The following is a 27,382-nucleotide window of genomic DNA, read 5'->3' on the forward strand; positions in this document are numbered from 1 at the left end:
TAAGTGATAAATATAATTTACACTTATTACAATATTTTTATGACTAAAAAATGATTATGATTTATCTATTACTATTTGTAAACGATTTGCAATATATACATAACAAATAATAACATACCTATCTGACTGATTACAGCAGAAATAGCAGCTGTGTTAAGTGTGCGCAATACTGTTACAAGGTAGTCGTAAGTCGTAACACAAATACACAATCCGGTGCACTATTCCAATTCAGCATATTTAGTGCAGTACCTATTAATTCACTTGCAAACGTTTTCAGCTGAAAATCGTAATTACTAAAGGTAGCACGTCCTACACATTATCAAAAGATAATACAACATATTGTGATGGTTAACTCAGGTGAGTATTTTTTTTGTTTTTAACTTAATATTTATTGTTATATCGAAGAACTTGTATTACAAATTTACAAACTATAATTATATACAATTATAAAGGTAACATAATTTGATAATATTTGATTACGAATATTACATGAACGATGAGTGGCAATTTACCATTCAGAAAATGTCTAAATATATTGTTCTGACGATTCGTATAAGCATAGATTAAAATAACACTTGTTATTTAATCTAGGGCCTATAGTATGAGTTATGACTTATGAGTAATATAAAGTATAATATGCGTCATTCAAAGCTGAACAAGTTAATGATTTTTAGATTCTGAACGTACTTATTTTGTGATTGATGATCTTTAAATCTGAAACTGATCAAAAAAAAGCATTTCAGAAGAATTGTCACGTCCGAAAAATTACATGATGCGTGGTGGCCGGGGGGTTATCCTTCTCACCATATTAGTACGCCTCTATCATGAACCTATATTAACACCTTTTTACTTTACCTAAGCCAGTATATTAACTTATAAGATAATAACAGTAATAAAATAGTGTTATGATAATTATTATATAATATCAGTACGCGATGGTTTGGGCAAAAATAGTTCTAGTTAACGTATTAATGCATTACTATATGAGTATTACATGCCTATAAATTATAAAATATCCTTAGAAATAGAGGGTGAAATAGATACACATCTCTGTTCAGATTGTTTTTAGTATTCATTATTGAGTTCAAAATGTAATACATCCATTAGTGACCTACTAACCTACTAAATGGCTAAGAACACTTTAACCTACTATACAGCAGAGTGACTTCTCCAGTTTTCTAATTTATAAATACGACATAAGCCTACTCGTACATAAACTTATTTGTAATCAAATTAGATTACAATTTAATTTTTACAATTTTAAAACTTGTATAACTTTTAAGTTAGTTGGACATTTAGAAATACTAATGTACATTAATTATACTTTATACATTTTAGTATACATAACTTAAGAATAAATATTACGGTATAGGCGGTACCTACCTACCTATATTTATGATTTACGGTTTTGTTTATTGCTCAAGCATTAAATATTACCTAACTAATAAGTATTAAATCATAAAATATATATGTAAAGTTTACTTATTAGTTCTAATCTTCGTATATTGTACGTGCCTATCTCATAATTTAATATTATACCATAAAAATAACTATAAATTAGAATAATAAATAAAAAGTGCCGTTATAATCTTCACAATTATTGACATAAATTTATTAAAATACAGCTAAATTACTAAAATACCATAATATAATGCCTTCTAGTTTTTATGTAGCGTTTTATTTGGACATAATATTGTGTTCGATATTCAATATGGGGAAAAAATTATAAGTACCTGAGGTATCTGAAAAGTATCCTAAGCCCCTAAGGTATCATGCGACTTATAATAACACTGTTGTCACCGTTTTACAAAAATCATTTTCGTTCAGTAGAACTAACTTTTTGTGTTGTTAGCTTAAATATCAGACTGCATTGACCTATAATCAAACTTGAAGGTAAGATCATGACAATATTACATTATATTATAAAAATTACAAAACATTTAATTTTTTAAGCAAGTTATGAGGTAGGTAGTTATTTAAAATATTACAATTGAAAATGCTGATAACTCGCTTAAAAATGTAAATGTCATGTAATTATTATAATATAATGGCATAATGATCTTACCTTCAAATTCAATAATACATCAATACACTCGAAATATTAAAACTAATTGAGTAGCAACATAAAATTGGTTCTTCTGAACACAAATTTGCTTTGTTGAACGTTTGTAAGAGGGACAATAGTGATGTCCTCTTAACTCTTATTTAAGTGTCGCAATATTTCAACAATATACAAAAAAATAATGTTAAATCTAACATGGGTATGGCATTTAAAGATTCGAGGTTAGTTTAGGAATTTAGGATTCAAGGTGAATTTAGCGGAAATAAATGAGTGAATCATAATAAATATAAAAAAAACAATTTAAATATTTATTTTTTTATTATTTTATTGTAAATACTAGTTTGTAGTTTGGTACATCATGTCATTATATAACTATAGGTATAATAAGTATTTTTCGTATGTCAGGAATATTAAACAAACACCAGTTTTCGTAAATTTTTTTTTGTTTTAACGCTTCAAGTTTAAACTATACCTTCATAACTATTACAAATACACATATACAATAATTTGAATTAAAAAACGAGTAAATAATAAACTCGGTTTGTTAAATTAATTTTTATGAGTGTTTGTTGTACTTATTTAAATGTAAATAACCGTATAATGGCGTATAGATATCTACTTGATATTTTCACCAAATATTTATTTTATTATTTTATATACACGATACATTTTTTAAAAATATTTTGATTCGTTTTGAGCTAGTTGTAGGTATTTTTCTATAAATGTCAATTAAAAAATGTTGTTTATTTGGTCAAAAAGCTTAAAAATGTAATACAAGGTTCTTCACAAGTTGTTATAATAATCAATAACAGTAAAAAATATTAAAGATAGGTATACACATACAATTTTTTTTTATAAGGATTTAATATTTAAAATTTGATAAAATTTATCAAAATCTCAACAATTTGCAATTATTTTTTAGTTAAAAATGTATGAAATGTTCAGTTTTATAGCTAAGGATTGAAAATTTAAAACAAGGTTTCATATAAGTAGTTAAACATTTAACCGAAAAATCTAAAATAAATATATATAAGCCTGGGTTTTTTATAGGTTTTTAAGTTCAAATTTTGAAGAAATTCGACATTTAAACATAGAATAACGATTTTAGTTATTTTGTTATTATTTAAAAATATTATTATTTTATACGCCGAGTGACAGAACATCTCTGCTCAGAATCGTTTTCTTATACAATGATATTATATCATTGAATTCGAATTTAACATCGTCATTACAGTAATCTACATGACAGCTATAAATTATAATGTACCTACAGCAGAGCGGAACTTATTTGCCCAATCTCTTGAGGTTTTTGAAGACTTGAAGTTCATATAACACGCTGTAAGGACAGTTTGTGAGCATTCGTTAAACTTGGGAAACAATATTTGGATTTTATAATTTTCATAGTCGATTCACAAGCATATAATGTTGTTGAAAATGAATATTCATTTTTTAGTTTCATATTTAGATTTTGAATATTTATAGAGGGCCCGTGCTTCCAAGATCCTAACAAAGGATGACAGTTTTTTAACTGTTAGAGACTTACAGTATTTTGTAGGTACCTACCTATATAAATCAATATTTTAAAAGTTTAATTTCTTTAACTTGTTGTTGCCTGTTATATCAGCTACTTATACTGCCTATTAAAATAGGTTATGCATTTTAGATTCTGAGTGGAGTGATGAATGTATTGATTTTACAATAATGTGTGTTTTTTTTTTTATTATTATTTATTTTTATTTTTGTGTCTTTTTAGGACAGTAAAAATGCTTGGACTTTCTTCAACAGTATCTTTTCTGATAGAAAAGTGAATCTAGTTGGTACTTTGGGGGAGCCAAAAGTAAAAATGTCCCAGTAGTTTTCAAAACAAAAGAAAAATTAAGGAAAAAACGGACATTTTTACGCAAAATCTTGATTTTGGTTTTTGGTGCAACTCTAAAACAAATGATCGTAGGTACATGAAATGTTGCCTGAATGTTTATATTAGCATTTATACACCATATCATTTTCCAAATATTTTGAGTTGCTTACGGACATTTTTAGTTTCCATTTTTTTTAGTTTTATTTTCTATAAATATTAATAAAATTTTATTTGTTGATTAAAAAAGCTTGAAAATTGAATAGACGGATCCTAGTATATATTGTTTCAAAGGCAGATGAAAATATTAAAAATCCTTAGTCACAGTTTTTTTTTATAAGCATTTAAAGTTCAAATATTGACTAAATACGTAAAAATGACGAAAATATGCAAATTATTTTGAGTTAGAAATTCATAAAAAATTTTCTTTTTAAATCTAAGATTTGAAAATATAATAAAAGATTCCTCATAAGGATCTGTAACGATTTTCTTATTTTGTTGTAATTAAAAAAACAAATGACTGTAGATACTTTGAAATTTCACTGAATGTTTATATTAGCATTTTCCAAGGCTGGGCAAGTTAATGATTTGTTTTAACTCAGTTAAGTTAAGTTAATATGCACCAATAACAAAAAGTTAAAAGTTAAAAGTTAATTTAATTTTAGGTTAACTCAGTTAAGTTAAAAGTTAATACACACTTTTTGTTAACTTTTTATTAAGTTCAAAAAAAGTTAATTTGTTTATACAACGCTACTAGTGTGCTTATTTTTTTTCCAACCCAAAACTAAATTATAGGATATAGTGTTCATACATCATACAGTATTTCCATATAAGTTAGATTCGAATGATATACATTTTTAACTTTAAACAATTTACGATACCTACATATTTTTTGACATGAAAACGAATTAGACTGAAATAATGAAATATTTTAAGATTAAAAACAAAATTAAATTAACTTAACTTACTTTTTAAAATGAAAAATTAACTCGTCAATTTCACGTTAATTAAGAAAGAAATTTAGTAAGTTAACAGTTAAATTAATGAAAAGCCAAAAGTAACAAGTTAAGTTAAAAAGTTTAAATTAAATTAACTTTTTAACTTAACTTTAACTTGTTAACTCGTTAATGCCCAGCTTTGGCATTTTCTATACACCATACAATTTTGAAAAATAATTGACTCTTTTTAAGCTTTTTACGGACTATTTAAAATAAAAAATAATTAATTTATATTATAATTTGAAAAATATTAAAAATACATAGGCACAATTTTTTTTTTATAAGCATTTAAAGTTCAAATTTATAATTTAATATTTATTTTGTAGTTAAAAATTTATAAAATGTTCAACTTTTATAGCTAAGGATTGAAAATTTAAAACAAGATTCTAAATTAGGTTATAATATAGTATAAATTACTTTATTCACCTTAATATCATCAAATATACTTAGTAATATCATTACCGTCTGACCGTTTTGGCTCAGAATCGTTTTTCTTATACAATGATATTAATATCATTGGATTCAAATTTAACACTATCCATTACAGTGACCCTTTTGTAATTTACTGTACAGCAGAGCGACATCCACTTTTTTTGGTATTGGGAATACATTTTCAACAACATAAAAAAATGGATTGTTTAACCAAAGATGGTTAAGTAATCTTATGTCTTCAAAGTCATCCGTCAAACTCTCCAGTTTGACATACCTTTTTTTGAGGGGTAACGTTCGTAAGACTTACCCCTATGCAGCATAATTTATTGGATTAAAAGAGAAACAACAATGTATACATCATGAAAAGGCCACCTGAAGATTATAAGCCGTCATCCTTTAGTGCTTGGCTTCTATGTAAACCATGACGATGACAACATCATATCGAATTTTTACTATATCTTAAGACAGGATATGAAAACAAATCTATTATTTTTGAAAACTGTTTTTTTATTATGATAACTAATATTTTTTTCTGGTAGAATATAGCACATAGGACATATAACTATAGAAGTCCCATCTGGTAAAAATAACCGTTGCATACTAGTATGTAATTGTATACTAATTTATTTTGTCTCAGACTTAAAAATTCCGCCAGTCCACAAAGGGTTAAGATATAAGATACAGAGGGATGCAGATGGATAGCAGACGGACATGCAGGTCCTCACATCATATTATATCTCCCTTCTGTTATCCTGAAAAAGTCTTTTCTGGCCAACCAAAGTCGCTGTCACCGAGTCGTGTATTTAGGAATTTTTGTAGGGGGTGGATGAAAAGAATTTTAGCTTACATAGCTGTGGGGGTTAATAATAATATAATAATGCACATGTATTAAAATTGCCATGATGGGAGTGGATCTGTCCCCAGATCCGCCCCTGCTGTCACCTTATAGACATCTCGGAAATAGGTACTGACTACTAATAGAATACTTTAATCTGACATCATTGCATGGAGTTAATATGCCATTTTCTCGTTTTACTTTTATGAATTTCTACATTTGATGTTTTATTTATAACAACGATCAGTCAATTATTATTATACTATTGTAAAAGAATAGGTATAGGTTAGGTATATATTTTTTATTCTATAATGCGTGCAATGCGGTTAACGAGTTTCTTTATGCTGGCCACCCATGGTTTGGGCTGAACTACACCATATCATTAAGTGGTTAGGGCTGAACTATATAATGCAGTGGTGTAACCCCGATTTTGCAATTCCCCCCCCCCCCCCTCTGGCTAAAGTAGTGAATTAAAATTAGATATACCATAACACATTTTTTTCATTTTAAATTATTATCGTAGGTAGTATATGTTATAATAGTACACTTAATAGTTAATATATTAGTTATTGTAAAAAGAAAGGTAGTAAATACATGGTCATAACTATTTTATATTAGGTACATATCATTATTTTTATTTTTATTATTACTTTTTTAAATGACAAAATACATTTTTAGTTTCATATTATTCTAAAGCTGACTATATTTTAGAGTATATATTTCAAAGTAGGTACTTAAATATAAAAATCAAATATCGAACGACTATCTAGGCTAATAATTAGTAGGGAACTAGCTAATTAATAGCTAGTATTTAAACTTTAAAGTTTAGATGAGCGGACTATGTGAACAAACACATCTTGTGGTTTTATGACATTTCAACTAACGTTAAACCTCGTGTTAAACATTTAACGACATTCAATAATATGATAATAATAATATTATGTTTATGGTTCATTTAATTTTGTTAAAAGCAGGGCTTAGCACCCGAATCATTTATTCGGGTTTCGGGTTTTGGAGGTTATCGAGTGTTCAAACACAGGAATAAAAATTTTAAACAAACGTCCGGTTTTCATAACTGTTATTATTCGGGTTAATATTAGTTAATACAGGTGTTCAGAAGTCTTGAAAAAACAACTTTTGAAGGTTGGGCCACCCAAAAATTGTCAAGTTGAAAAAAAAATGTAAAACAAAAATGATTTATGTTATTTATAATAAAATATAAATTCCTAACACGAATGCGCAACATTTGTTTATACAAAACTCGGTTTATTAATGTACAGTAGTTTTGTTTTTCTAAGAAACTAAAAGAACCAAGACAGTGGGAAATTAATTAGGTGCCTATTTATTTAACACTTGCCAAGTTAACGGATATAAGTTAAGGCTCCAGTTGGTCGTGTTTTAAGGGAAATAATTTAAAATCTCCGTCAATGCCTGCGCGTACGTAAGTTAATTGCCGACGAATATAAATAACGACCGATATTATGGCGGTATTATGCGGGCCTACTGTTATAATTCTGGACATTTCTAGGAAAAATAGACCGAAAACGATTACAGATTAAACTCACACATACTAATGTTCATTTACTTTGCACACATTTACAAGTCATTTTAATGTCATGATGTTAATAAAATGCCTATATTAATTTCCTTAAAACACGACCAACTGGAGCCTTAACTTATATCCGTTAACTTGGCAAGTGTTAAATAAATAGGCACCTAATTAATTTCCCACTGTCTTGGTTCTTTTAGTTTCTTAGAAAAACAAAACTACTGTACATTAATAAACCGAGTTTTGTATAAACAAATGTTGCGCATTCGTGTTAGGAATTTATATTTTATTATAAATAACATAAATCATTTTTGTTTTACATTTTTTTTTCAACTTGACAATTTTTGGGTGGCCCAACCTTCAAAAGTTGTTTTTTCAAGACTTCTGAACACCTGTATTAACTAATATTAACCCGAATAATAACAGTTATGAAAACCGGACGTTTGTTTAAAATTTTTATTCCTGTGTTTGAACACTCGATAACCTCCAAAACCCGAAACCCGAATAAATGATTCGGGTGCTAAGCCCTGCTTTTAACAAAATTAAATGAACCATAAACATAATATTATTATTATCATATTATTGAATGTCGTTAAATGTTTAACACGAGGTTTAACGTTAGTTGAAATGTCATAAAACCACAAGATGTGTTTGTTCACATAGTCCGCTCATCTAAACTTTAAAGTTTAAATACTAGCTATTAATTAGCTAGTTCCCTACTAATTATTAGCCTAGATAGTCGTTCGATATTTGATTTTTATATTTAAGTACCTACTTTGAAATATATACTCTAAAATATAGTCAGCTTTAGAATAATATGAAACTAAAAATGTATTTTGTCATTTAAAAAAGTAATAATAAAAATAAAAATAATGATATGTACCTAATATAAAATAGTTATGACCATGTATTTACTACCTTTCTTTTTACAATAACTAATATATTAACTATTAAGTGTACTATTATATCATATACTACCTACGATAATAATTTAAAATGAAAAAAATGTGTTATGGTATATCTAATTTTAATTCACTACTTTAGCCAGTGGAGGGGGGGCATGTGCGCTGACATCCTCTTAACTAAATTGTAGAGAAATACAATAAAATATAAATTATGATTTTGCGATTTCCAGAAAATTGGTAAATATAGTCATGAATTACGATATTTGTTACTAAATTATAATAATACCGCACGGGAAGTTGGTTGGAAAATAATAGTGTACTAACTATTAATTATAGATTTTATTACTTATTTCTTATTAGTTATTAGTATTTCGTATTTTTGTCAATACGTTGTTCAGTTTTGTTGAGACATGTCTTTTTTTATATTGTTATTGGCTATATTTGCATTTATTTTATACACTAATAAAGTAATCTATATATATATATATATATATAAGCGATAAGAAATAATTTGATATTATTAGGCGATTTGGTTTAATCAGAATAAATTTATTATTAATTTTAATCGATTTTATTTTCAAGAAAATAATTATTGAATTTACCTATGATTGATTGTATGATTGTTTCTGTTAATTGGTTATTATTAACTACAGAATCGAACTCACCACAAAAAATACATTCAAAATGATTAGATTTTAAAATTCAAAATTATTCGTGTTTGGGGTGAACCAGAATGTTTTATTCGGGTGTTTTGAAAACAGAATCATTTAGTTTCGGGGGTTTGATTTTTAAGTGTTTTTAAGGGTGTTTGGGGGTTTGGTTAATTCGGGTTCAAGGACCTAGTTAAAAGTTAAAATACTATACATTTTAAAGTTTCAAGTTTGTAATGCTGAATAGTTAAAAAAAATTGTACAATTTAATATTGTCACTGGAGGTGTGTAGGCCTGTAGCCCCCTTAACCTCCCCTCCATCATTTTCGACTTCTCACGAGTTAAATTGGCAAAGGTAACTACGGGTCAGGTCATGACTGGATAACATACTGAATTAATAACATTGGAAATTTGAATAAAAAACTTATTTTGTAATTAATTATAAGAATATTTTTTATGTCTATCATTTGGCCAGACCTAATAACATTTTCTAGTTTTGCATATGTGAATTGGTAATAACAATGAAATCAGGGGATGATCACTGGTGAATTTCTCTATTAAAATATTGTCCAGTGCCTATATAAAATATTGTAATGACCCCGTGAATACCATCGTTAGTCATTACTGCAGTCACGCGGTCCGCGTAAATACCAAATTAGGTACGCAAAGTATAAAGGGCCAAAGCTTTTTGTGAAATTGGCCGTGCCGGACGGTAATAATAATAATATACATTATTCGTCCTCGTTCCGGTACGCCGACGTCGATTTTTGATTAATTTTCGTCCCAACTCACGTGCATTGCGTGTATAATAATAGTGTACTGCACACACATATTATAATAATATATAACACACACACGTATATACCTACGCGCGCGCGCGCGCGCAAGTTCCCTAATTAAATCGATTTACAGCACAGGTCCGTTAACGTCGACGCGGGCCTGTAAACGCGTTTTTTGATCGCATTATACAACGCTCACAGTACACACGTAAATACGTTCAGTGCGTTTTTCTGTAGATAGTATTATAGGTACGGGAATCGCGCGTTTTTTTTATTGACGACGATATTAAAAATAAATATTAAACAACACCTATCTATGATATCGAAATTAAGACGATGATCTCCGGAGACAACGTTATCATTCGATCGACTTCGGTCGCCTGACTTGATAATAACAATATATTGTTATTATTATGAACATCATCAGAGTTTTGGTATACGATAGCGGCCAACCAGAATGGTATTTACGAGGCTGCATCAGCAGCAGCTGCTGTCAGTGACGGGGATCTGTAATCTATTTAGCGCCAACACCGTGCCCCTCTCGCTACTATCACGCGGATGTGTAACTTATAACAACAATAATAATAATAATGATAATTAATGGGTAATGCTTATCAGACTTGAGGCACGCATTATGCAACAATATCGTTCGATTATTGCTCACGCAGTCTCTAGTGTACATACGATACATTGTACGCATGTATATAGTACATAGTATTGTACATCGTACGTGAGGCGTCATGTTACATTACTCACTTACCACTGACACCGCACACGTTTCGCCCTTTCGATAAAAACACATTAGCTGATAATAAAGATGTTACGCAATCACCGCTGCCGTACGAAATGTGTTTTCGGCTGGCTGTTGTTTTCGTTACGCCGTGAGTCGATTTCAATTGTCATTCACCGACGGCTAGCAGCGAGCGCCTGACGGACGTTTTACCGCCAAAGTGTGTTGCATTCCTTCGGTGTATTTTTGTGTCGTAGTGACCCATTGCCCGACGACGATAATACACTCAACACCAATAAACCTGATAGCACCTACGCTGGGTCTTAAATTGTTATGTGAACGTGGAGTTGTGCCTAGGTGTTCCAGTGCTAGAAGAGGATATAACTTGTAGATGGATACAATAGTAAGGAGAAGCGGTAGAACTAACAATGCAACTGATACCACCGCCAATGTTTGTCGATTATGACATACTATTGGCTTGCGGGCTGCTTATATTCTGGTGCGGTTATTGGTTGGTGCACATAAGTGCAATATGTTATGGGTAACTATTATAAATTATATTATGTATATATTTTAATGGTTAAATTATTTCATTGTGCATTTAGAAGTACCACCTTTAATCTTATTATATTGCCATTAATAGGAAGTTCAAACTATACAGAAAACCCAAACCAGAATCATCTGTACAGTTGATACCATCTCTAGTATCTTTAGAACATGGTTTGCCGAGAAATAACAAAAAACAGTATCCGGGTGTTAGTATATTGAAACCATTATTGGGTGTGGATCCAAATCTGTTTGTCAACTTAAGCTCTTACTTTCAAATGGAATACCCAATGGTAATATTATCTTTCATTATAATGTGATGTAAGTTGTTTTGTATAATTTAGAGTATACTATGGTAATAATAATTTACAGTATGAAGTATTAATATGTGTGGTTGACCGAAATGATCCTGCTGCAATGGTTGCTAATCGGCTATTGGAAATGTATCCATCAGTAGATGCTCGACTATTTTTAGGTATTTAAATAAATTTTCATCAAAGTACCTAGTTTTTAAAAGCACAAGAAAATTTTTTATTTTTATTTTTATTAAATATTTTGTTTTTACATTTTTCTATGCATTATGTCATTGGGAAGATTTAAATTTATGTTTAATTTTAACTATGTTTTATAGGTGGTTCTCAAGTAGGTGTTAATCCAAAAATCAATAATGTTCACGCAGCATACCAAGCAGCCAAGTATTCTTTGATACTCATATCGGATAGTTCAATAAAAAGTATAAAAATAATAAATATAATTTTTTTACATTTATGCAATATAACCATAAAATCATTATCAGCTATTTTATTTGTTTCCTAAATCATCCATTATAATTATTTATTATTTATTAGGTATTTAACCTACATAATACATGAGTAGTGTTTTTCTTAAATAATTTTTCTATCTACTAGCGACTGATAAATCCTATAAAGTTTTAATAGCGTTTTTTTATAAGTTTCTAATAGCATTGAAGTAAAATTTAATAAATTGGAATTCATGTATTTAATTTATTTTGTCAATTTCTCAATTTTCAGTGAAAAAAGATACACTTAGTGATATGGTTGATAATATGGCTGATGATGTTGCAATTGTTCATCAAGTACCATTCACATGTGATCGAATTGACAATAGAACTGAGCCTATGACTTCACCTTTGTCAGATAATTCAACAGATCCTTCATCATTTTTAAAATTAGATGGGCAAGTAGAATACCAAAATCAAACTCGCAAACAACGACGTTTTGTTGCCACCTTAGAAAAAGTGAGTATTATTAAATATTTTTACCATTTGAAGAATTTTTATTAAATAGGGAATTTTAAGTTTTTGAATTCTGATAGCCATAAGTAGCTTTAAAAAATTGTTTAATAGAATATTATTACTAATGTGCGATTAAGAAAAATGTAATATAAATCATTTTAATTTAACATTCTACCTAATTTACTAAATGTATGATTAATAAAACGGATTTTAATTTATTTTCGAGTTTATAATAAAGAATTCATTAGATTGACAGTTAATTTAAAAACATACATAATAGGTCTATACATATATATTTAGGAATTTGATTTCTAATAGTGTTTTAGTTAATTCATGATAGCAGTTTTGTTAAATTGCTTTTAAAATGTTTTAGTTTTAATTTACTTTACTAGTAGATAGTTAAAAGTAATGATATAACTCCAAATGCCAAACATAATTGCTCTTTGCTCAACTAAGTAATTTTCTATAATTATTTTGATTTGGTGATTAGTGTGTTTAGTATCATAATGAACCTAACCTAATTTAATATATCAAGCAACACATAATGGCTATAGTTTTTGTTAACAATTAAACTATGTCAACATTATTTTGATAAAGTGGAGTCTGAAACAAAATTCTTTATAGCTCACTTTTAAATTTAATAAATGTATGGAATGTCCATTTTTAAGGTTCTGTACTGTAAAACGGAACCCTATTACTAAGACCTCGCTGTCTGTCCGTCCGTCTGTCACATGGCTGTATCTCATGAACCATGAAAGTTAGAAAGTTGAAATTATAAATAGTTTAAAGATTATGTATTTCTGTTGCCGCTATAACAACAAATACAAAAAAACCTAGAATATATAATATAAGCAGCGTTGCCAACATGTTCATAGATGGTGGTACAGAACCCTTCGTGCGCGAGTCCGACTCGCACTTGACCGGTTTTTTAATTTCTATTGGTGCACTAAGCATTAGTAACTTATTTTAAATAATCATGATAGATGTTATCAGAAAATAACTATAATTGTATATATGACTAGTTGTATAACCAATTTTGCCTGTGTTAAAATAAATCGTTTTCTATTTTATTTAAGTTTTTTTTTTCATCAACAAATGCTTAAAAGCCGACTTAAGTCTAATATCATTCAGATTGGAATTCCGCTTTATATGCTTACGCATTAAAAATATGTTCAGAAATAATAAGTTGAACATCATAGAACTCATCATTTTAGTTGTGTTTATAAGCAGTTTATTTTAAGATTCTGATAAATGTGTTGAATTTTCGACAATAAGTTTCTTTAATTTTATCTTGTCTTATGACACTTTCTAGTAGAATAAATGCTTTGATCATGAACTATGTTGGAGTTTTCTTGTAGCAAATGATCTAGTTAGTACTTTTGGGAGGTTTAAGTTAAAAATTCACAGTTTTAAAATAATTAGTAAATACTAAGAAAAATACAAAAATTTGTTGAAATTTGAATATTATTATTGATATAATTATTTGGATTTTCTTTATATATTTAATTATCATTGAACTATCAAAATTTCAAATTTAACACATCACAAATTCAACACATGAAAAAAAATAAAATTGTTCATGTTATGTTTAAATATTTAATTTATCTTAAAATGTTTCTCGAAGAATATTCCTAGTGGCATTTTACAGCATTGAGCCAGTGTTTTTACAATGATGACTGGTTTTACATATTTATTTTTGTGTCTATAATCACTTTTTGGAGCAGTAAAACTGCTTCAGGATTATGAATATAGTTGGTACTTTAGAGCAGGGGTCGGCAACCTTTTTACCTACACGGGCCATAATTTGTTTCAGTTTTTAATGGAGAGCCGCATACAAAATTAAAATATTAAAAAATATAATTTTAACAAATAATACTAATATATTTACAGATAGCAACAAACATATTATGAATTTAACATTGCAGTTGTGCTTATTAACTAATTTTTAATTAAATACATTAGTAGAGACAATTTAAAAGTTTAAAAATAATTATTAATTAATTCTTGAATGCAATTTAGTATACAAATATTAAGTTACTAGTGTGATTTTTGAGGTTGAATTTTTCCCGCCAATTCATTTATATCCGCTTTTAAATTGGATGTTGATATCCTTAAAACAGTGTTCAAGTGTTCATCGCTTAACCGTGAACAATATTTATTTTTTCGGAATTTAAGTATTGAGAATGTCTGCTCACAAATATATGTGCTACCAAAAGCAGTAATCATTTTTTTAGCAAAACTTTTAATGCCTTTAAAATCTATTTCAGAAGGACTTGAATAAAATATTTTTTAAATAAATTATATATATTATAAAACAGTTGAAATTTAAACTTCACGTTGGAATGTTTCAAAACGAACTGCACTAAGCCACTAAGACCATAACCAATACGTATTTGTCATAATCGACGATATATACATTACATAAGATTAGATTACGTTTTCGATTATAGCTTATCTCGCATTGATTAAATATTATTTATATATTTATAACAATTTAAGCTACAAAATTAAAATTTTAAACACCATGAATTATATTTGGAGGGCCTCAGCAAAAAGTTCCGAGGGCCGCGGGTTGCCGGTGCCTGCTTTAGAGGGGTGGGGGAGTGGGCAAAAGTTAAAAATTATCTGTACTTTTCTTTAAAAGGAAAAAACAAAAAAAAAATGGGAATTATTACACAAAATGTGATTTTATTATTTTGTTGTAATTCAAAAATGAATAACTGCATTTTTATGAGATTTTCACTAAATGTTAACATTACCATTTTCTATATCATATATTATATATATATTGGTATATTTACAAAATATTTTGAAACAGCTGTTTATCAATATTATAATTTTTTTGCTTTTTTTGTTATGAATGTAATGTAATGTTCCTCTGAAATTGTTATTACTGGATTTAAAAAAAAGATGAGTTAAAATTCACAATGCATTTTGATGAAATTTTCATATGATTCATGTGTAAAATAAACTACTTTAGTTTCTGTTTTGTAATTCAAAATTATTATTATCATAGAAACTGAAACATTTTACTGTTGCTTAAAATTTAAGTTTTTAATTTTAATTTTTTACTATAGTAAATAATTTCAAATATTTAGATTAATTTTAAGCTATTTGTATTACTTTTGACATTTTTAATTTTTATAAATTGTTGATAAAAATGTTTAGGCTTGGTCAAAAAGTAATGGAAATTTAATACAATGTTCCTCTTTTTATTTGAGTAATTTATAAAAATCAAAAATAGTCACAATTTTTTTTCATTATTTTTTTAAGTTCTAATTTTTACAAAGTTCATCATAATTACATAATTTTGCAAATTATTTAGTATTTAAAAATTTTTAAAAAATTTAATGTTTATACCAAAATGTTGAAAATATTGTTTTCGAGATACCTGATAACTTCCTAATACTGGAATTAAAAAAAACAACAAATAACTGTATATATTTGACATTTTTACCAAATTTTGGATTCTGAGCGTATTGTATTCACAATGATACATGTTTTAGTTTTTCTGTCTTGTCATCAACATTTTGGGTAGTAAAAATACTCCAATTTTCGAAATTTGGTACTTTTCAAAGGTCAAAATAGAAAATGTCTAGTAATTTTAGGAAGTGTCAGGAAAGACAAAAAACAGATTAAAAATAGTGGCATTTTACACAAAAAAATTTTTGAAAAAAAAACGATTTTATTTTTTTTGGTGCAATTTCATATCTAATAACCGTAAACCCTTGAAATTTCACCAAATATTTATATTGGCATTTTCCATAAATGCTTATATTTTCACTCTTTTTGTGCTAATTATAACTTTGAGAATTTTTTTGAATTTTGTAAATTTTTGAAATATATTCTTAATAAAAATATTTATAGCTAACATTACCAAACATTTTAATAGAAGATTCCCCATACATTTTTCCATCTTGAGAAAAAAAAAGTTTACCTGAAAGTAACATTATTTTTTAATGAGCGTTTGAATTTAAAATTTTTACAATATCGGATTTTTACCGATAAATAACGAATTTTCATCTATTTATTTTTGATATTTGTTGAATTTTAAAAACTTATTTCCATAGACACTCAAAATGTTCACTAAATGTTAAAATTACCATTTTCCTTACAAGGTAAGATTTTCGAGCCATTTATGGCCATGAGATATTTTTAAATTTTTAAAGTTATCTTCTGCTAGAGATGCATAAAAGTTTTTCTTTTCATAGCTAACATTAAAAATTTTAATAGAAGATTTCCAACCAGTTTCCCTGTGCAAAACAGTTTTTGCTATGTTTTACATGAGTAAGATGGAAACCACACGTGTAGGTGTACCATCGTCTTAATACATATATATGGTACATTAATACCAGGCACAGATTGGACCAGCGGTCGCCTGTAATTTTTGCGGTGGGCCCGCCTCCTGTGGTGTAGATACCTTTTTTCGACTTTTAAGTATATTAAGAACTGGTTAAGGAGTAAACTTGAGGCGACTCAATCGCGACATCTCAGAAGATTCGTGTTATCACTTACCATATTTTTTGATGTACCACTTACTTTACCAGGAGATGATTTTTTTTTTGTTTTAGAACTTACAAAGGTATATTAACGAGTTAGAACGGTGGTACAAAAGAGTCAGTTGAATTCTTTGGTTTTTAAGTTATAGCTTTCTGAAGTTCCTGATTTTCTGTTTTTTTTTTTTAAATTCATGAATTACCTATATTGTTTGTAACCTTGCTAGTTAAAGTATCAGGTATGACAAGTAATAACTTTTTACGCATGCAAAACTCGAGGTGGTGTCTTACCTACAGACCTCTCTTTTTTGGGGTGAGGATCACAACCCCTCCGAGGATGGAAATAGACCACTTAGGGGAGAGGAGACACCTTCTAAGGTTGGATGAGTGTTGACCCAATCTAATATATACCATACTGCAGAGCTGTTACCACTTAAAATAAATAATATTTTATCACAAATAATTAAATTTATTACTTAAACATAAGTGTTGATACAAATAATATGATGTAAATATAGACTTCTAGCATACAATGTGTACAATTTGTAATATAGAAGTCTGTTAATATAAATAATAATCATGGTTAGATAGGCTTAGATACCTAGATACTTCTTAGTTCTTACCACTGGTAGTTGCTAATACTAACACCAATAATGTATGATAACAAAAATAATTGCCTTTTAATAACTTAAAATATTGAAAAAAAAAAAATAGATATTTCAAGATAACGAGTTCAATGTAAAATAATACCCTGTAATTACGCATATTTTTTATAGTGCGTCCATATTCATATATTTATTTTAACCAAGGCCCAAGCGATTGTAAAATATTATGTATATTTATGTAAATATTAAGTAAACATTATTTTATTGGAAATAATAGAAATATAAAAAAAAAATGTATTATCTTCTAAGTACCCTTTTAGGTTCATAAAAATTGCTTTTTTTCTGATAAGTCACTAAGAGGACGCCACACCTGCATGTGTTTTCTTTGAATTACAAACGTTCAATATACCAAATTATATGTTCACAATAATCAATTTTACTCTGTTATTTTTAAAACTAAATTGAGTTGATTTATTATAAAATTTAAAAGTAAGACTAGATTATCAAGATTATCAAGGGTATCTTAGAGCCTTTTATTGATATTTAAATTCTGAATCAAGTTGTAAACATATTAAAATCAGTTTTAAAATGCATATAACTTGCTTTGTAATTAATATATTAATAAAAGCCTTTGAGATCTTACCTTCGTATTATTATACCGCAAATCACTCTAATTTTAAAAATTCTTATTTACATTTAATAGGTTATGATATTTATATTTTTCCAAATAAAACGTGGACGAGGTGACCTCTTTACCTGCCCTTTAATCCCATCAATGTATTTTTGTAATGTTTCAATGTACATATATAAATAAATCATTCCATTTTTGGATACTTATTGTTATAATTGTCTACCCAATTGACTAGGAGCTGTGTATAGTTTATATTTTCTCTATACCTTGGTCATTATTTGGTTAGTTATAACTTATAATTATATCTTATAATAACTCATAAATAATGATTAAGTCAAATGCTTTTGTTGACCTAGGTAAGTGTGGTTGTGTCATGAGTTAATCAAGCATAAATGTTTTTCTACATCAATTATTTAATTTTTTTAAACTGTTTCCTTAAATATAAGGGTGGTGGATTTCGGAGTACCCTAATTAGTTTTTATAATTATAATTTAGTAAGTAATCTCTAATTTAAAATTGAAGTGCAAAATATAAAATATAATATTTAAGATAAAAGTCAACAAAAAATTGTTTGTATAAATAGGTACATATTTACAACATTATTGCATAAAATTAAAAAAAAATATTGGTAAACCGTGTATCCATGGAAACTAGAAACACTAGAAACTTCTTTTTCAGTTTGGTGGTTTGGAGAACATGAAACTAGACCCTGTTACTCAGCTAATAATTTATTTTAACTTGTCTTTAGCACACACGATGCAAATCACAACAGGTTTATTATCATTATTTTTAAAATTATTTTTTGATTGGTCAAAATTAATAATTTTGATTCATCAACTTGAATTTTAAATCCAATTTTGACTAAATGAGAGCTAATCAATTATATTATTGTTATATTATGCAAAATATAAAAAATAAACCTACTATAACAGAATATTATTAACCATGAATAAAATAATACAATTCACTTAACTAATCAAAATAAAATATTAATTTATTTAAGTGGAAATCACACTTGTATGTGTAATTTCTGTTACAAATAAACAACATAACCAATTTGTATTCAGAAGTTTGAGTTCTATGTTGTTAGCATTAATATTAGAATGAATTGGCCAATTATTATATATTTTTTTTTTAATAGCTCAATTTATAAATTATAGATTTAAAATTCAACTTAATACATCAAAATAACTTGAAATGGTTTTCAGTTTTTTTTATTTAAAGCTGTTTAAACTGATTCTGAAACCCAAGCTAAGTTTAATAGAAATAAATAAAAATTCTGCTAAGTAATCTGTGCTACGATAAATTTAATCTAAGTAGATTAGATTTTATATGCTGAAACCTGCAAGTGCATAAAGAATACAAGTTATCAATCAATAAGTTTAAAAAAGTAGTAAATTAATATTTTCCATTCTATTTTGTAGAAGATAGAGTGTATAAAACAAAAAAATATTTTGAATCCAGGTCATACCTTATCTTTCAGAAAACCCATAATAAAATCACATCTACCCATGATGTGTAGTGAAGTGTATGACAAAATTATAAAGTTGTTTATACTCTTATGCTTGCTATGTTAAATTGACAACTGATTGCATTTGGTAAAACACAAAAGCTGTTAATATTCATTTTATTGGCAATGACTTATGGCTGTATTCTTAAAACATAATTATTAACATGTTGTAAATATTTCAGACACAAATAAGTGAACATTTGAATGGGGTTAGAAGGGGTTTTCAGAGATGTAGCATTAAATATTACCAAGCAATCATTTTATGTAATTGTAGACACATAGGGTATTTTAAGCATTCTTAATTCTTAATTCAGCTGTTAAACACACCTCCAAAGATATACGAGATGTCTGGCAAAAAGTTGAATGTATTGTTGGCCATTTTAAAATATACTTTCAAGAGTCAAGTTGCAGCCTGAAAAACTCCGACAAGAATAATTAGAATATTCACACACTCTAAATGTTGTACAGGATGCTTTAACTAAGTTAAATTATAATTCACACTGTCATTCCCTTAGTATTGGTCATTGGACTTAAAAGTTTCAACCTTATCTGTAATCTGATAGATTAGGGCAACATGTATCTCTCTTTAATAAGAAATAACAAATTAAACAAAAACATATTTTAATTGGCGAGTATTGTCACTTGTCTATATTATACACGATTGTAGATAGATATACTGGTCAATAATAATACTATAATATAAAATAAATGGCCCCTCTCATTATTCCATTATCATAATAATTAAAAATGAAGAACTACTAAGAGCTGCTTGTGTGAAATTGTTGAAACAAGATCAACACGCAACCAGTCTGTACGACAGTTTTCTGGTTTCCTGTTAGGGTTCACTACATTCTAGATATATGCGGAGTCTTATTACGTATTCGCATAACATATTGAATATTTGAATGGTCCAACATCCATGTATTATAAGAAATTTAATATGGGAGTTGTGAACCAGTATAATATCTAAAACCATGGTATTATAATTTTGTATCATTACAGTAATTCATTTTATGTTTAAATATTCTGAGTGTTACTGCTGGGTGACTTCTCTCATCAAGTCTCTACGTCTTGTATATATATATTTTTTCCGCACATATGCATATTGTAAACACCATTATAAAAAATGTTTAAATATTAAATAATATAGGCTTTATATGTATATATTATTATAACTATCAATGGCTTTATTCTGTGATAGTATTAATATATTATTCATTTAATTGACAACATTATCTTCTAAGTTAATTGTGGAAACGTATGTACTCTATATGTTATAAACTATAACCACTATAAGGTCTGTGGTGGTAACAATATTACGCCTCCGGGATACAACTAATTTTCCCGTGTTCAAGGCCACGATCACACAATTTTTCCAAAACACTGTGTCCTAGCCTCTAAGTTGACACCCATTACCCATCTACAACGCAATGCCAATAATCTATTCCCATTAATAACAATACTGCAAGAGATAGCGAAGTTTAACATCAAAGGTAACAACATTTTTAGAAAAAGATGGCTTCTATTTGGTCTTATCATATTATGCAACATGTATTGGCCATCACTTTTTAACAATGTTGATCCTAGATAACCTCTGGTGCAGTCGAGATATTATGTTATGTCAAATATATATGTCTTTTAATAATTATGTTGAATTTTCAACACATACGTGGATATTTTGAATTGCCTTATTTTGGATTGGGCAAACAAAATTACCGAGTGTTTGAATCATGAAACATTGATTTTACGCATTCAGTTCATCTGAAAGTCTACTAACTTGACTCTGAGCTAGACGTTCAGCCTGCCAACTATCTAGGCATCTACAGCCTACTTACAAAATCATCAATAATTGAATTACGCAAAAAAAGAGAAATATTTAGTGATCATATTTAAAATGAATTATACCATTATCCATTGATCACGTGTGCAATCATAAAGTTTAATACACACTTTTATGCTTTATATACAAAGTAAAGTATTTATTAGTAAAGAAAAACACAATTTTCTTATGGATAAAAATTAAACCTAAATAGTGTCCAATCACCAGGTATTTCAAATTTTTAACACGTCGAGCGCCACAGGGTTTTTCACAAAATATGGTATAATCACCACGAAAGTATGGGACCCAATTCTTATTTCTGAGTCTCAAAAGTATCAAAAGTTGGTTTTTGAGGTCTCCGTCTAACTAAAATAATTTTTAGTCAATACCACTGGCACTTTCTGTGTCTCAATAATCAGTATTTTCTCGTCCGATTTAAAATCTACAGTGTTGCCACTTTCAATAGGTAATATGATAATTCGTTTTTTCTTAATCAATATTTGTTTAAATTGTCAAAACTGTATTTTAGTAAACCTATGAAAAACCCGGTTTGGGGTATCATGGCGGTTAACATGTTATGTAGCCCACTTGTTGGAAAAGGTTGGTAACAACGGTTTAGTAATGGGTGTGTTAAATTAAAATGATTTTGATAAATCTTTTCAATACTTGAATTTCAAATGCGTATAAATTGTATCGATGTATTTCCGATATTTTTAAATTGATAAATGAATAATTAATGAGAAACTTTGTTTTAAATTTTCAAACTTTTTAATTAAGCAAAATAATTTTGGAAAAATAAATAAAACAAATTCTTTGTGTGAGAGGGGGAGGGATTATCATAATTGGATGCTTTTGGATAACAAATATCTTATTAATTCCCAATGTTTCCAATTCAGTGTCTCATAATTACCTTTTTGAATAACAGTAAAAGTTGTCATAAAAAAACCATAAGTAATGCATTACTCGAAAAATAAATGTTTATTGTGTAATGTGTAACATAGTTTTTATTTATTATAAGTATTAAAGTACAATTGAACTGCACAGCAATCTAATTTAAGGTATTTGATTAATATATTATATCATAATTTTTTTTTTTTGTTAAGGTATTTTTTGGAACTGCCCATGCACGAGTGTACTTAATGGCTGATCTTGTAGGTGCTATATGCCATACAGGTATGTCAACACTATTGCGTAAGCAAGCAATGGATGAATGTGGAGGTTTGCAAGCATTCGCCGGTTATCTTGCTGAAGATTATTTCATGGCCAAATTAGTAGTTGCCAGAGGTTGGCGCACTACTGTAAGTAGCCGGCCTGCATTACAAAATAATGGAGGCAGTGAACTAAGTAAATTTCAAGATCGTCTTAGAAGGTAATATTTTATAGATACTGGTTATTTTAATTTAATTTAATGAATGCTTGAATTCTTATATTTATTATTTTTAAATAGATTCCCTAAGTATTCATACATTTTTTTTTCAGGTGGGTCAAACTTAGGATAGCTATGGTACCACACACAATTGTATTGGAACCATTATCTGAATGTCTGATACTAGGCGCATGTGCTGCATGGGCTGCTAATACACTTTCTGGTGGTTCAATTGATCCTTATGCATTCTACATGATACATGTGCTTGTTTGGTTCTTATTAGATTGGATTCTCTTAAATGTGATGCAGGTACGCTACACGTTTAACATGTATTTTGATTTTGAATATAAAATGTTGCATAATGTATATTTTAAATGATAGGAAAACTGAAGGTTTTACAAAATAATTTGTCAAATTTAAAAAACTTTAATTAATTTGGATGTTAAAATGTTTTATGATAAATGTTAATCTACTATTCCACTATTTACATTTTTCATTTCACGGAATATTTCATTTTATGATTCACTTCAAAAATTACAATAGAAGTTTTAATGGTTATTTATTAAAGAAGAACATATTTTTAATGATCCACTAACTAACCTAAGTATTTTATTCGGCTTTGAGATTAAATTTATATAATTCAATATTACTGTAACGGCTAAATGCTGTTCAAGATTATCATAATCAAAAATCTGTCTTAAAGTAACCGTAAAATTATTTGATTTCTTAAAAAAAAGTTGCATGTCTAAAGATACCCCATTTGTACCATCTTAATGCTTTTTTAACTTTGACTTATGAGGACGCTACACCCGCATGCATGTCTCCGTCTTACAAATGTACAACTAATGAAAACTGTTTTGCGCAAGATAACTATGCTCCCTCTTCTACTTACAGTAGAATTACCTAAATTCCACAACACATAATGAAGAACTTTATCTGTATCGTTGCGTTTTTGTTTTTTTGATACCACTGCTACGACACAGATAAAGTTCTTCCCTATACGGTTTGGAATTTTGCTAATTCTACTATAAATACAGAGGGAACATAGTTCTCCAGCGCAAAACAGTTTTTGCTATGTTGTGCATTTGTAAGACAGAGACAACGCATGCGGGTGGGGCGTCCTCTTAAGATTGATTTAATTTTGATTTTTTTCATCTACAATTAATTTTCCAATGAAATATTTGTTCAAGATTTTTTGACTGTGAGAAGTCAAAAAAGAAAAAAAAAGTGAAACTTGAAAGGATAAAATTAAGTTAGGTACCTTAATGAAATGAAAAAAGTCAATTTCTGTTCTGTTGTTAGTTTGTTACCTATAATGATTAAGTAAGAACCCACTACACTATATCAATGGAATACTGAAGTTATTTTTTAATTAATTAAAAATGTATTGTCAATACATATATTCAAACTACCTACAATTTAAATATTAGAGGTGTTGTAGATATGTAATTTATTTACCTTTATTTTTTTTTATCTGAATATAATATTATATATTCTTAAAATATTATGATAAGTACAAACTATGTAATTCAAAAAAATACGATCTTATATTTTAAAATAATTGAAACTGAATGCTATTTAAAAATGAACTATAAATAATAACGTTATTAGATGAAAAAACTTACTATTTGTTTGTATTTTAAATTCCAGAATGGGCCTTTGCCGTTTACAAAATTTGAGTACTTAGTTGCTTGGTTATATAGAGAGTTCATGGGACCATACCTGTTTTTAACAGCACTCTTATGGCGCCCATCTGTTGTTACATGGACCACACGGCAATATCGCCTACGTTGGGGTGGTCTATCAGAAATTTATAACCAACAACCAACAAGCTCTAGCTCAGATTCCATAACTGCCACAGTGCCTATAGCAACTACTACCAGTGTCACTTATGACACAACTGTGCCTAACAATTATTGTAGTACTCACCAGCAGCAACCTCCAAATGGTATTGGGTTCACATCAAAAATTAAAGTTTAAAAAACAGCAAACAGCTACTTACAAACTTTTTTACGAATTTATTTTTAAAACTAAGATAATAATTTACCTTCACTTTAAGTATAACCATTATTTATAATGATCTGGAAAAATATTTTTGATGTCACGTGCCTTTTGAAAAATCTATGTATAAACTGTAATATATAATGTTATAATTTTGTAATTAAAATAATAAATAAAATATATGTAATAATAATATGTTTACAGTATGTCCAAAGATAGAAGTGATTCTCAGTATTTTTGATGAAAGGTGTTCAATTTGAATTGTGGTTTTTTCCTAAAGGTTATTGTAGTACACATTTTGGAAATAATTCAGATTTTGTTATATGTGCATGTGCTCAAAAACAATTTTTTTTAAATGTTTTAATGACAAATGAGAACACAGCTTAATTTTTAAGTAATTTTATTTATCATGTTTTCTTTTAACTTAGAAATAAAGTGTACGAGACCAAATATAAGTTTTTAAATATGGTCTATCTACTTAACCTTTTCACTGTTACACTATTTATGCACTGCAACCTGTGTATGCTACAAAAATAAAATATATATTTTTTAAGTTTAAATTTTGAGATCTACCTATATGATCTAATTATTTGAGGAGTAAAAGGAGATTTTCCGTCTTTGTCTAACACATGTGAAAAATAGGAATTTTGATCTGTTTTCATTTCAACGTACCAATTGATCTAGTGAAGTGATAAGAATTCTAAAAACAGATTTGAATATGTCATCAAGTCTACTAAAGATAGACCCAGATTTTTAATTTTAAATCCCTCAAAAATGTAAATATTCCGTTTTGTTTTTTAGTACAATTTTTTTTTAGATTTAGGGGGATAATATCTTAAATGTGGGAAAATAGATCTGAAGTATACATGCAAATTCAAATCAATCTGTTTTTAGAATTATTATCGCTTCACTAGATTAATCGGTACGTTTGAATGAAAACACAACTAAATTCCTATATTCTATGTGTGTTAGACAAATACAGAAAAACATTGCTTCCAATCCCCTTAAGTTTAAAATAATGTGAGCCAGGGTTTCTTTAAGTTGCACAGTTTTCGGCAAATTATAATATAATAAAGTACAGGAATGTAATAGTACAGTCTGGAGCAGTGAAAGAGTTAACATTTAACTTGTTATAAAAAGTATAAAAAAAATCAATTTTTGATATTTAATCCTTTTTGATTTAATAACAGTTTATTAACAAAAATATTTTAGTTAGTAACACAAGGACTAATTAGTATTATTAATATGAAATTTAAACTGTCAGCTGAATGTAGAATATGCTTAAATATTAAGTTTTGTACATTTAGCCAAACATGTAAAAATGACTCAGTCAATTATAATTACTTAGTCAAACAAAAACGGATTATATGTGATGTACTATAGATGATTTAACCATGGTAGTTGTGTTCAAATTTGTAATTAAAACTAAGTATTGCTATTAAAAAAAATAAAAATACTTATATGCCCATATACTAATCATAAGTTAATTATTTAATCGTTTCTAAAATGTGAAATACAAAACAATAATATCTAGTCTTGAAAATGTCATTCTAAAAAAATACTTAATGTCAAATTTATCTTTTGATACATTGTAAATATAACACATATATAAATTTGTAACAATGATGGTTTTCATTATTTTTTGATTAATTTATTTTTAAACATTGAATTCTTCAAAATTAATGGAATTTACTAACTATATAAATATTAAATAGAAGTTGTTATGTCAGATGTATACAAAAGGAGAACATAGTATACAGTTTCACGTTTGGAAAACTAAAACTTATGTTATTAATTAAAAAATCAAAATTTATTTTTGGTTTTTATGTAAAGGCAAATAGGTAACAATTTATGTGCCATAATTGAATATTTTGAGAAAGAGAATGATTAATTAATTTTAAATTGCCTAATAGGTTAATGTAAAAATATGTGTATTGTGATTGGAGCGGGGGGGGGGGGGGGATGAAGATGGTAGACAGTTCTATTATACTGTCTCCAAAAAAGTTATGTATTTAATGTATTTTGTAGAATTCCAAATAGGTACAATAAAAAAAATTATTTTTTTTAGTTCAATATAATTTGTTCTTTACTTAAATAAAAAATTAATTCTTGGACTTGATAAATTGTTATGTAACTTTAGGTAATTTTGTATATATTTAAAATTATAAAATATTAATTATATTTATCACTGTTTAATATATTTCTTTAGATTTATACAATTTACAAACTCATCCAGTAGTGGTATTAATTGGTAGGGGTGGTGGGGGTTAGAGAGTCTCCATGGAATTAATTTTATTCCTATATGTTTTTTCAATGTGGGTAAATAAGAAAAATAATGTCCATACATCTATAAAAAAA

General features: G+C 27.8%; 1 protein-coding gene across 1 annotated transcript; it reads left to right on the forward strand.

The window, feature by feature from the left end:
- Positions 1-207: 207 nt before the first annotated feature.
- On the forward strand, positions 208-25,217 carry LOC132934833 (ceramide glucosyltransferase). The gene is made up of 9 exons (XM_061001216.1): positions 208-357; positions 11,153-11,336; positions 11,439-11,634; positions 11,714-11,816; positions 11,973-12,074; positions 12,373-12,599; positions 22,761-23,026; positions 23,137-23,332; positions 24,674-25,217. Exons 2-9 carry the CDS (start codon positions 11,224-11,226, stop codon positions 25,001-25,003), a joined length of 1,533 nt encoding a protein of 510 aa, XP_060857199.1. The 5' UTR covers positions 208-357; positions 11,153-11,223; the 3' UTR covers positions 25,004-25,217.
- The last annotated feature ends 2,165 nt before the right edge of the window (positions 25,218-27,382 follow it).

This window comes from Metopolophium dirhodum, chromosome 1, assembly GCF_019925205.1.
Source record: "Metopolophium dirhodum isolate CAU chromosome 1, ASM1992520v1, whole genome shotgun sequence".
NCBI lineage: Eukaryota > Metazoa > Arthropoda > Insecta > Hemiptera > Aphididae > Metopolophium > Metopolophium dirhodum.